At 45.3% G+C, this 12,745-nt stretch overlaps 1 protein-coding gene across 1 annotated transcript in view; it reads right to left on the reverse strand.

Annotated features, from left to right (window-relative positions):
• banp (BTG3 associated nuclear protein) overlaps positions 1-12,098 on the reverse strand; it is a 35,544-nt gene extending 23,446 nt beyond the window's left edge. Inside the window, exons 1-8 of the mRNA XM_060060549.1 lie at positions 11,967-12,098; positions 10,777-10,855; positions 10,331-10,428; positions 9,760-9,965; positions 8,827-8,916; positions 7,484-7,659; positions 3,797-4,036; positions 1,434-1,589 (exon numbers count right to left, since the gene is read on the reverse strand). Of these exons, the coding sequence (XP_059916532.1) occupies positions 1,434-1,589; positions 3,797-4,036; positions 7,484-7,659; positions 8,827-8,916; positions 9,760-9,965; positions 10,331-10,428; positions 10,777-10,849 (1,039 nt within the window). The 5' untranslated portion in view covers positions 10,850-10,855; positions 11,967-12,098. The remainder of the gene's footprint in view (positions 1-1,433; positions 1,590-3,796; positions 4,037-7,483; positions 7,660-8,826; positions 8,917-9,759; positions 9,966-10,330; positions 10,429-10,776; positions 10,856-11,966) is intronic.
• Between the last annotated feature and the right edge of the window lie 647 nt (positions 12,099-12,745).

The raw sequence follows: 12,745 nt of genomic DNA on the forward strand, positions 1-12,745 counted from the left end.
TGGGCCCGTCTCTGCACCGCAGAGTGCTCAGACAATAAACAGTGTTGCCCTGCCCCGCACGTGCACAGCTCTCAGAGCCGTGTTGTGTGTGATGTGTAGCGGGAGGGGGGGTTGGGGCCTGGACTGCGTTTCCTCTCGCAGCGTCGTTATAGCGGCCATACTGTTAAACGCTGTGGCTCTCAGCGGGCGCCGCAGCGAGAGCCAGGTGGCCGAGGGAGAGGTGTGTGTGTGTGTGTGTGTGTGTGTGTGTGTGTGTGTGTGTGTGTGTGTGTGTGTGTGTGTGTGTGTGTGTGTGTGTGTGTGTGTGTGTGTGTGTCTTCAGAGAGCGGGGCCTGGCGCTCTGCGAGTTCACAGGATATTTGGGTTTCCCCTGCAGTGCTCTGACTCTCAGAGGTGAGGGGTGACGGATCCCAGAGATAGAGGGGGGGGGGGGGTGAGGAAGAGTGAGAGAGAGAAACAGAGACACATACATAGAGACACAGAGACACAGAGAGAAAGAGACAGAGAGAGAGCAAGAGACACAGACAGAGAGAGAGAGAGAGAGAGAGAGAACAGGGGACAGCAGGCGCTCTTCTCTCCAGATTACAACCATCTGCATCAATACCTAGCCCCTGTCCCCGGGCCGGGGCTTCCCGGGGTTATATGGTCCCGTTGGAGCGGAGCGGGAGGACGTGGGAGGAACACACCCACACTACGGCCGCTGGAACAAACTTCGGAGTCATTTTGAATAGTAAAAAGATTTATGCTAATCAGATTCTGATGTTACCGCATTACTCACATTAATTCTTTAGGGAATTTATGTGTATGCTAACGTAAGCGAATCTCGCCTTGGCCTACCTGCATGTTAAAACAAAATTCTGTTCTCATGCCACGCCTGATGAACAATGAGTTCTACACGCACGTTAACAACGATTAACATCAGCCGCGATATGAATATGCGGCATATTCATATAATAATCGCTCGGGTGAAAAGATGGATGTCTATTTTATCACGTTTTTTGTATATTTCATTGTGTGTTTTATTGTGTGTGATGTACAGTGTCCTTGAGTGACCTGAAAGGCGCTTTTCTAAATAAAATGCATTATTATTATTATTATTATGGATGTAACACTCCTAAATATTCTACGTACTTAGAGGATTCCGCCATACTGGAGTTTCCCTCCATTCCATGAGTTAAGTCGTGTACCGGATGGCCGTCCGCGGATGAGGGGTTTCATGTGGGTGTGATTTGGAGACGTTAAGTTTCCCTGTTCAATAACTGAATTATCCCCTTTTTCATAGAAAGTTGGTATAATAAATGTGTGTGTATGTGTGTGTGTGTCCTCGAGGGGAGGTGTTGAAATATGCGTCCCCAATAATGACATAGGTGTGAGTGCGTGCGTGCGTGCGTGCGTGCGTGCGTGCGTGCGTGCGTGCGTGCGTCTTTGCGTACCAGTGCTTGAGCGCGGGACCCTTTTGGAGAAGCTCTTGACCGCCAGGCTCTGTCCCCGCTGCTTGCGCCTCCAGGCTGTCCGGCACTTGGAGTCGATGCTCTGCTTGATGCGGTACCAGTCCGACTCCGTGATGCCGAACTTGTAGAACAGATGGCCTGGTGGGGCACAGGACGACAGGGGTTCACTCACAGCCATCCAATCAGGGCACGCTCTTGAGGTGTTGTGAAGTGAAACTAGCCTCTCCTCAATGACTTTGTTATCGACTCGTGACGCATTGCATCATGGGGCTTATGCTAATGATACAGGACCCGGGCTGGGATCCAAATGCACTCTCGTAAAGCGATGACTTCCTCTCAGAGGACGATCAACGCTCTTCACTTTCTTTTTTTTACACAAATGCATCAATGTTGTAATCTAAAAAAAATAAAAATTTGTAATCATGACTCTAGCTCATAATATTGTTGAATGAACATCCATCAATCCATGTTGTTATTCACAACGACCACTAAAATGACAGCAAGAGCTTAGGTTGATTTCGATGAAAAGGATTCGGTGCACTTGCGAGGACATATGCAGCATCCACACATCGCCATTCCATCCACACTGACTGTCCAAACTTTATGTTTTCGGTCTTCTGCCCTACCTGTTTTAATGTCACACTGAATTTGTAATTTGTAACCTGCCATACGGTCAAATCTATCCACCTTTGGCTCATAGCAGGTGTTTACTGAGGACAGACTGCAGCCCAGCCTAAATGAGTAAATACATTTCAGACAAGGCAACCGTTGCCAGGGGGGCTTTAAGCAACAACTGCGGTCATTTAGGACTATTTAAATCACCAAAAGATGTGACTGCCGCATAATTCAAAGTCCCCCGTCATGCCAACACGCACATACACTCACACGGAAACACACACACACGCACAAATATACAAGCAATCATACAAACATGCACGCATACAAACACACACACAAACATACCAATACACATGTAAGCACACACACATGCACACACAAACGCATTCGTGCACACACTAACACACACACATCTATAAATAACCCCTTGCTGCAGTTCCAGCGCCATTCCTCCTCCACGTTTGGTCGAATCAGGAATCCAAGTGTCCCCAGAGGGGTGAGTGGCGGGTCCCTGGCTCCCTGGGCCGACATGTGCTTGTCATTTACAGTTTGGTATGCTATTAAATGTGTTCCGCATTAATGCGTGTGTTTTGGGAGATGCATGTGTGTTATGCTAACCTGTCCTGGGAACGCACAAGTACAATTGCTCTCTGTGAACGCAAAGTACAGAGAGGGCCCGGCCCAGAGGTGGTTAGAGTGGGGATTAAGAGGAAACGGGGGGGAGTGTGTGTGTGTGTGTGTGTGTGTGTGTGTGTGTGTGTGTGTGTGTGTGTGTGTGTGTGTGTGTGTGTGTGTGTGTGTGTGGGAGAGGAGGTTACATTCTGCAGCAGTCGAATCTTTTGTAATTTAAATAGTCTTAAATGACCACAGTTGTTTCTTAAAGCCCTCCTGGCAGCGGTTAGCTGGTCTGAAATGTATTTACTCATTAAGGCTGCGTTGCAGAGTCCCTTGCAGTCTAACTGCCGGTAAAAATAGCACATGGGTCATGTAGCTGCACGCATTGTCTGTCATGGCAACCGAAACCATCCCCAGACGAAGGCGATTTCTCAGAGCAAACTACAGCTTACTTCGCAGCTTCAGCAGATTTCTGATGTGCTTTGATAGCGAAATGAAAGCAATTAGCGACTTCAAAATATGTTTTAACCTTCACAACCAGTCAAGCCATTAAGAACAGATTCATATTCATACAACGGGGGCCAGGCAAGTGGCAGAAGCTGCAAGCGGGATAAGAGAAAAAGGGTCTGAAATATTCAATTAGCGGTCTTACTTTGGCTAAAGGTAGAGAGGCTGCAGTACATGTACAATACGCATGTTCCTACGCATGCTAGTAGATGGGGATATGGATGGCTGGATGGGTGGAGGTAGAGTACGTACGGTAGTACTATGGATGGCTGGATGGGTGGAGGTAGAGTACGTACGGTAGTACTATGGATGGCTGGATGGGTGGAGGTAGAGTACGTACGGTAGTACTATGGATGGCTGGATGGGTGGAGGTAGAGTACGTACGGTAGTACTATGGATGGCTGGATGGGTGGAGGTAGAGTACGTACGGTAGTACTATGGATGGCTGGATGGGTGGAGGTAGAGTACGTACGGTAGTACTATGGATGGCTGGATGGGTGAATGGGCGTGTGGATTGGCAGATGGCCATATGGCTGTGGACATGGGTGGAGGTATACGCAGAGAGGTGCTATGGATGGGTGGCAGGGCGGAGAGAGGGGACTCACAGCGGATGCCGTAGATCATGAGAGGGTCCAGCTGCTTCTTGCCGTGCTTGCCCTGGCCGGACAGGTTGGACATGGCCTGGATCTCGCGGTGGAACAGGTAGTCCAGCAGGGTCAGGGCCATCTTCTCCGCCGTCCGGCAGTTGGTGGCGATGTGGAGCATGTCGGCGGCCGAGATGGGACACCTCACGCGCATCTCCAGGTTGTTCTCGTCGCCCAGCCAGGTGCCTGCTGGGAAGTCCTCTGAAGGAAGGAGCGGGAAGAACCAAGTGATGATCCATTTGGGGTTATGGTTTGTTGCTCCCAGTAGTACGGGAGACTTTTAAGATTAGAGATCGAGTCGAAGGCTGTCCTCTGCAATCTGCAATCCTTACAGTACATGCATTACATAAATAATACATTAATGAAGATAACTAATAATCTTTTAAATTAACATTTTAACACACACATGTTCTTAGTCTATTTGACCAGACTACAAAGCATGGTTTGATCATTTAAACTATGGCACGCACGCTCATATGGTAGGAAAGAAAGACGCTGAGGCACAATGTAACTATTTTCAACAATATATTTAACAAGACTTGTTGAAGCCAAGAGGGATTCTTTGAGATGGTTTGGGGACTGGCGCACACATTGCATGACCTCCCGCTGCCAGTACCACACTCCACTTTTATCTCCCTCTGATTAAAACACAACTTTGAAATGATCGGTTTGTGTTTAAACAACAGCTCACATCTGCAGATACAATAAAACGTTGCGTTTCCCCTTTGAAGCTAACTCAAACTTTCTGGAAGACTGATTGAGAACAAGTCGAAGAAAAAGATCAACAGTAAAAACCCAATTGTCTTAACAAGGAATTACTCTGGGTTTAGGGCCGAGCCGTCTGGGTACGCATCCACACACAAACACACACACAACAACCACTGAGACATCAAAACAGCTCAGATTCCACCAGTATTAGTCAGTTGGATGTGCCTTCAATTAGACATAACGGTCACAAATGTCTAAACTCGTTATCGATCAAACTTTGAGTTGGTGGGCTAATCTGAGGACATGATCAAGATCACAAGGAAAACATTGTGTGTCTTGATGATCTGTGTGAGTGCGTACGTGCAGACGGGGTTATGCGAGTAAATGCGCGTGTTCCTGTGCGTGCATGCATAAGTACGTGCCGGTGTTCTTGTGAGTTCTTAGGTGTGAGCGTTCTTGTGCGTGGGTGCATGTGTGAGTGCGTGCGTGCATAAGTGTGTGTGTGTGTGCATGGAGCCTCGGCGTCATCCTGGACAACACCCTCTCATTCGCACCCCATATTCACAACATCACCCGGACTGCATTCTTCCACCTCCGCAACATCGCCAGACTCCGCCCATCACTGACCCAATCCAGCACTGAAATCCTAGTTCACTCATTTGTCACATCACGCATAGACTACTGCAACGCCCTCCTCACCGGACTCCCCACCAAACTCATCAACAGACTGCAGATCATTCAGAACTCAGCCGCCCGGATCATCACCCGCACCAAATCATCTGACCACAACACCCCTGTCCTCATTCAACTTCACTGGCTCCCAGTACACTACCGTATCCAATACAAAACCCTACTCCTCACCTACAAAGCTCTCCACAACCTAGCCCCCAGTTATCTCTGCGACCTCCTCCAAGAATACACTCCCTCCCGCTCCCTCCGCTCAACCTCTGCTGGACTACTATGTATCCCCACATCACGACTCACTACAATGGGTGCCCGGTCATTCAGCTGTTCAGCACCCAGGCTCTGGAACTCCCTCCCCCCACACATAAAACAGACACCATTACAACCTTCAAGTCACAACTCAAAACTCACCTGTTCAAACTCGCACACAACGTCTAACTGATCACTGTTTTGATTGTTTTTTTGTTTTGTTTTGTCTTGTTTTTGTTTTATTTATTTCTTATTGCTTATGTTTATTTATTTATTTTTTTATTTTTATTTCCACAATGTCTTGTTTTTTAAAAAATGTATGATGACTATATGCTCTGTAAGGTGACCTTGGGTGTCTTGAAAGGCGCCTCTAAATTAAATGTATTATTATTATTATTATTATGGATGTGTTCTGGTGCGTGCGTGCTTGAGAGCGTAAAGGCATGCTTGTGTTGTTGTGAGTGTGTAATTGTGTGTGTTCTTGTGTGTGCATGCGTGAGCACATTCCTGGGTGTGTGCGTTTGATACTGTGTGTCCATTCATAAGTGTGTGTGTTATTTTGTGTGCATGCATGAGGGCAAAAGTGCATGCATTTGTTCTTGTGTGAGTGCATGTTTGTATTCCTGTGCGTGCCTACGTAAGCGCTTGCATGTGTCCTAGTGTTTGCATGCAGCAGTGTGTAAGTGTGTGCGTATGTTCTTGTGTGTGCCTGCGTGTGTTCTTGTGTGTGTTCTTGTGTGTGTTAGGGATGTAACGGTATGAAAATTTAACATCACTGTTATTGTGCCCAAAATTATCCCGGTTTTTGGCATTATCGCAGTATTTTTAACTACCCAAAAATGCCCATACTTCAGAGTTAGTCGTCTTAGAAGGTAGGGATGTTCTACGATCGTCTAATAGTCAGAGTCACGTAGAATATCGGATAATGAATGTGACTATCGTTATTTATTACACAGGTCTTCTCAATGCTGTTGATCGCTCCGTTCACAATCTCCGGTGGTGAATAATTTTTTGATTATTAATTTTTTTATCATTCACCGTTGCTAAGCATATAATGACCGCTGACAAGGAAAGTGGATTTTTTTTTTTTAGATCGTATCACTCCGCAAGTACTCCGGTAACTTATCAACCCCAGCGTCCTCAGTTGCTAAGCGACGTCAACGTCTTTGGCAGACTATTTCTCTGCTGATCAACACTACGAATGCTGGTAACAAATAAATTATAAAAAGACACACCGCGTGAAGTTATTTTTTTGACGTGTCTAGTTCACCATCATGCAGGCTGTGTTCAGTAAAATAAATAAATAAATAGCGATCTGTTTTCGGCGCATCTAGGCCTATCTGCCAATAAAAAATAATTTTGATGTTGAATGTTGATGGCGCAGTCATAAAAGCCTCTCCCTGTGTCAATGTGTGTGCGTGTATCCGAGGTGCGTGTGTGCGTGCGTGGGTGCTACTTGATTGACTGATTTTCGAATACTTCTCAGCGAATATTGAATAGTATTTTTGCCAGAAATGCACATCCCTATTGGAAGGCTGATGGATTTGTTGAGCGCTGTCGTCTCCTCCTTCCGCCATGATTCCAACTTCAAGAAACTTAAAAACATTATGTTGTAGGCTACATTGCGCCTGCGTGGCAACTTCAGGAGACTCGGATGAAGCACAGGGAAGGATTTAAGCACAGGGTTTCCACACCGCGGGTTACGGGGTTATCCACCGAGATAATAATTTTATTTGAAATGAAAACGGTAATTGTTATTGACAACATTTTTATTAGGGTTTACCGTAACACCGGAAACCGTTACATCCCTAGTGTGTGTGTTCTTGTGGCTGTGTTCGTGTGTGTGCTCTTGTGCGTGCGTGCATTCTTCTGTGTGTGCGTGCATGTGTTCTTGTGCAAGTGCGTGCGCGTGTGTTCCTGTCGTCCATGTGTTCTTGTGTGTGTGTGCTTGGTTGGTCGTGTTCTTATGTGCGTGTGCGCGTGTCCCTTTGCGTGCATGTGACATACCCTCCGAGTTGAGCGTGATCAGCGTGACCGTCTGTCCGTTCTGCGTGTTGGACGTGTTGCCGCTGTTGGAGACCGAGTCGCTGGCCTCCGAGCCGCTGTCCTGGTCCTCCTGGCTCTCCTCGGGGCCGGGGACCTTCACCAGGATGGTGTTCTGGCGCCGGCCGCTGCCCACCGTGCTGGGGACACACAGGAGGCCCAAACTCAGCTTGTGGTTCCTCACCACTTGGACACTCGTGGTACCGTGTGGACATGACCCACTGGTTGAAAGGATGCCTGCTGTTTGGTTTGTATTATGTTTTTTTTTGTGGTGTATTGTAATGCTGTTTTGTGTTTTAAAACAAATGGATGGGGCCGCAGATGAATTTCCACCTGATGGACAATAATACTAGTCTGACTTCGCCAGATCCTTTTGCAAATGTGTATTATTCTGGACCCTGTTGGTTAATTTTTGATTTTCATTGGGTTGTTAACAGCGGCTGCAGATTATCGGCCCCCTGGATGCATTTGGATATTCCTACAGCCAATCAGAGCACATCTTGGTTGTTTATGAAATGCACCAACGGTCCTCCAATTGGGTGATCCTCTGTACAGACATCCAATCAAACCCACCCCATTTTAGATAGATGGCTGTGATTGGCCCGACCAAGGCCATTTGCTGGAAATGTGTCCGAAACGGGATGTTGGCCAGACAAATACGTTGGAGCACATTAAACATGAGCTCACAGATTTGTCTCCGTCCCATGCTACAATAAAACTCTAAATTAATCCGGATCAGGGGGTAGAGGAAAGTCACAGTGGGTAAGGGTAAGCCATTCTGCCAATGAGCGGTTGCTGCCTTGTGAGTGGATGTTGTTTTAGGCGGCAAAAGAGTTTAGAAAGGAACTATATAAGGTATATAAAACCAGGGCATGGCTGAGAATGAAACATCTATTCTTGGTCGCCGAAATAGCCAAAATGGCTGCCATTATGCCACCGTTGTGTATGCAAATTGATCATGACCCTGTAGGAATTAACACAGAGCTCAATTCATTACACACGAATGGGTTCAGCAGTAAAGGTACAGCGTGACAGCAGTGCTACCCAGTGGGATAAATGTAAACTGCAAAGAGCCTGTTCGTATTTAAGTTGTCACATCTCAAGGACAATTGCACATTCCTATTTGTTAAAGTATTTTTCCCATATGGTTTTAATAAGATAGGAATGTTGGACTGTTGTTTCAATGTATGACTTTGATAAAAGACATTAACAGAGGAGAGACTCAGTGAATGACTCGATAAAAGACACGAACTGGAAGAGACTCAATGTATGACTCGATAACAGACACGGACAGGGGTGAAACTCACTTGCTGAGCAGGTTCTCCAGAGGACTGTCTTCCGGGATGGAGCTCTTGGGCCGGTCACTGCTCACGATCACGTTCGTTTGTGGAACAACACTTTGGGGAAAAAGATAGGAGACGTATGAGAGATTGCACAGGTCATTTGTTATTAAAGCACTCAGCCATGACACAAAGAACGAGGAAGATAAACAATCAAGAAACAACAAGCACCCGCTGTTCAAAATGTTTTTAAATCAATGCTTACGGATTGGTCTCAAATGTTCAATTATGGGAAAAATAATAACCAGACCCCTGTGTTATGCTAATTAGAAACAATCAAGCCGGATTGTACGGATCTAATCATTAAGTAACAGAAGAAAAATGCTGTGGCTGGTGTGGTCCTTTAAAGGCAGTTAACCCAAAATAGCATCGTGAACTTGGAGCCACTGAGTTCCTAGGAGCAGTTATATAGGCTGTTAACCTAACACAGCAGTATGTCATTCAAGTCAGTGTCAACGGCAAAAAATAAAGAAATCGTAGTTAGAAAATAATAAATAAAAAAAGGGTTGTGTGTTGCTGATTCTTGCACTCATGTCGGATCTTGTGCAAAAGGGTATTTAATTTCTACTCCCCAAATTATTTTAGTGTCAAGGGATACAAAATACTCTAAATCCACTAAGATTTCGGTAACAAGCATGACCAATGACCCTTAATTTGCTAGTTTTGCGATCATTCTTTTTTTGCATCATTAACAGGCTTATCCCAACTATGCCGACATTCACTGTATCCACATTTTGTTAAGTTTCCTGCCCTGCGCCTGACCACACCGTGGGCTCAGAAATCTGAAGTTGGTTCCCGGGCGCTACAACGTGTCCAGTAGCCCACTGCTCCTCACAGGTGGTGATCCGTCTAATGCTGGGACTGAGGTTCCCCACAAGGAGAGAACACAACGATGCTCACCATCGCACTTTGTTCCAGGTCTGGGTGGCACCCTGAGGGGAGCCGGCCACCATGGGCACCTGGATGGGACTCTGGCTCTTAGCACTGGGCACCAGGCTGTCCAGCTTCCGTCCGAAGGCTTTACACGAGGCCTCCACGGCCTGCAGCTTGGACTCGATGCCCTCAAGACGCTGGCAGATTGTGGACTGGAGGGAACTCAACAGGCTCTGGGGAACAAACCAAATGTAGAGCCGCAACGTTTAGCTGCTTGACAGACAAGTAATCAAACCTAAATCGAATGATGGATTAGTCGTCGAGGTCGTTCATCATGTACAAATACCAAACAATTGCCACTTAATGCTTCAGACATTCAAATATTTGGGATGGATCATTATTAAATGTTAACTTTCTTGGCTGCTTGTCAGGAAAAACAAAGCAGATCAAAACACTGCATTGTGCGCTGGTCATTTGGAATAATTCTTTATGAAATGTTCAAGACTCTGGAAAGATTATTATAGATTATTGATAAGTCAACACAAACATTATCAAAAGCTGAAGGGCGTGTTCCACTCAGTGAGACAAGGTATCCTACCCTTATCGAGGATATATCCTGGCTGTTGTTTTCTGTGCTCAATTTTCTCCTTTTCCGTTGGGACCTTTCTCCATCGTCTTCATGATTTTCCAGCATTTCTAACCAAAATCAAATGCAAAGAAATGTTACTGCACTATACTTCAAATACTTCACTTGGGGGGAGGATTGATTCTCAAACTAACTCATTATGGCAAAAGCAATATAAAACTATATTTGAGTCCACATAATACGTACAAATGATATGCCAATTAATTTCAATTAAGTCCTATCTTCAAACGGTCAGCGATTACAAATAATAGTCCACAGTAAAATTTAAAGTGTCATAATGGCATCATAATATGACATTATTATATATAAACGTTAGGTCAATATTGTGAGTAAGGAAATTGATAAACAAGACGACATATGAGCGAGCCCTAGCTATCAGTTTAGGATACAGCGCTTACCGTTCTGGTCGCCTTGAGCGAAGTCCTCCACTGTAATTTGTACGATTTCATCCAAGTCTCCCTCTGACATCATTCACAGCTATGAGGACAGAAAACAATTGAGACAGCAAAACTACAATCAACGCAGAATGTCTGCAAAGTTGTTTTGGGAGAGTTGGACAAAACATGTGAAATTCGAAAAATCAACATCCCTTTTGGTTCCTGTAGGATTAATAAAAGATAATGAATTACATTTTATTGCTGAATATATGTTAGTGAATTAGTGAAGTAAATGCATTCAACTTTTGTTCACAACAATGTTTCATAGTGTTCATAAATTGTAATATTTGATAGGGAATATTGTGATTTAGGTGGCTGGCTGCAGAGTTTATGTTCTGGGCTGTATTCATTGGTTTGACTGTTGGTTGGTGTATATGCACATTAGGCATACTTCCCACCACATGGGGCAGTAGACAGCCTGTTTGGGTAGTTGTAATAGGTCTACGGTTAAAGGTAAAATAAGGTCATGATGTGGAGATCCAAAACTGTAACGTGGTTCGTCAAGTCAGAAACCCTATGTATCTCCACCCATGTGAATACATACTGATGTTTATATGCACCTCTAAACTAATATACACACTAATATATACTTCTGATCACCATTCAGGTTTAAGAGAGATGTGTATCCTATATTAATCCATTGCAGTTTCAGAAGTGTGTGTGTGTGTGTGTGTGTGTGTCTAAACCCACCAGTTAAAGTATCAGAAGCTAAACCTGAAACCATCATGCAGCAACACAGCCTAGCTAGCTGCTAGCCTCTAGCTTAGCCATGCTAACCACCTAGCTAGCTCTTGAGGTATTATGGGGACTTTTTTAAAGGAGGGGACATGGCAAAATAATTGGCACATTGTTAACGATCGATCGAACACCGGAACACATGTGTTGAAATAAAAACAGAGTAGACTAGGGTGGAAGTTGGAGGTGTATGGACCCCCGTACGGGCCCGCCAACATGTGATTTGTGATCGGATTCTCGTCGGCTAAAAAAGGGCTTTGGCATCATGGTCAGCCCGCTAGGCCTCGTCTCCTTCAAGTGCAGCAAATAGCACAGTATTGGAAAAAACATAAGGCTAAAATATGCTTTCCATCCAACCCGTGTGTCGGCGTTACCACTGCGCCGGGCGTGTACCGTGATAGATTCGGGTATATTACCGTGTGAATGACGAATTCTCGTGTTGTTTGTAGAGATTCCGATAACGGCGTCGTTCCTCGCGAGAGATGTGGGGCTCGTCCGTCGTCTGCTGGAGTTCCCGAGAGCTACCATAGCGACCTAGGCTGGGATAAGATCCCGCCTTGTAGCGTTATGCCGGTATGGCGCCACTCAATTTCCGGTCTCTTACTTCGTATTAATGGTTATGTAAGCCAGTATAACTGTCGCCGAAGCAAAACGAATAAGAACGTCGTGAAGAAGTAGAACAACAAAACGGAGGATAATTATTGATTTTATTAAACGAAGAAGGCGACAAAAAGATTTCCGAAACATTTACCGGAAATAGACAACCCTCTTTCGGAAGTTCCTCCCCTTCTCTAGCCGCTAGACGCATTCAATGCGGCGTCAATGAATTGTAACAGAAAGTCCCGCCTCTCTCTCCTCTCGCCAATAACGCTCATTCGTAGCATCCCGATAAGGACGCCTTTGAGCCTGGTAATAGCAGCACAGCCACATTCACTGCTAACAGCGGTAGGTGGAACACTTAAGTGCCGTGCAGAGCAATGCAGAAGATATGAAACATAGGCCTATATTTAAATGTTATTTGGATATTCTATATTGTTAAAACACATCGCCATTTTGTTGATCAAACCGGGCAGTGTGTATAAAACACAGGTCTTTACCATGAAGCTTATATGTAGGCCTACGCAGATGGTAAATATGACATTTGACAAATTATATTCAAAAGGTTCCTACCGTGAATGCATGCACTCTTGGCATA

This window comes from Gadus macrocephalus, chromosome 9, assembly GCF_031168955.1.
Source record: "Gadus macrocephalus chromosome 9, ASM3116895v1".
Taxonomy (NCBI): Eukaryota; Metazoa; Chordata; class Actinopteri; order Gadiformes; family Gadidae; genus Gadus; species Gadus macrocephalus.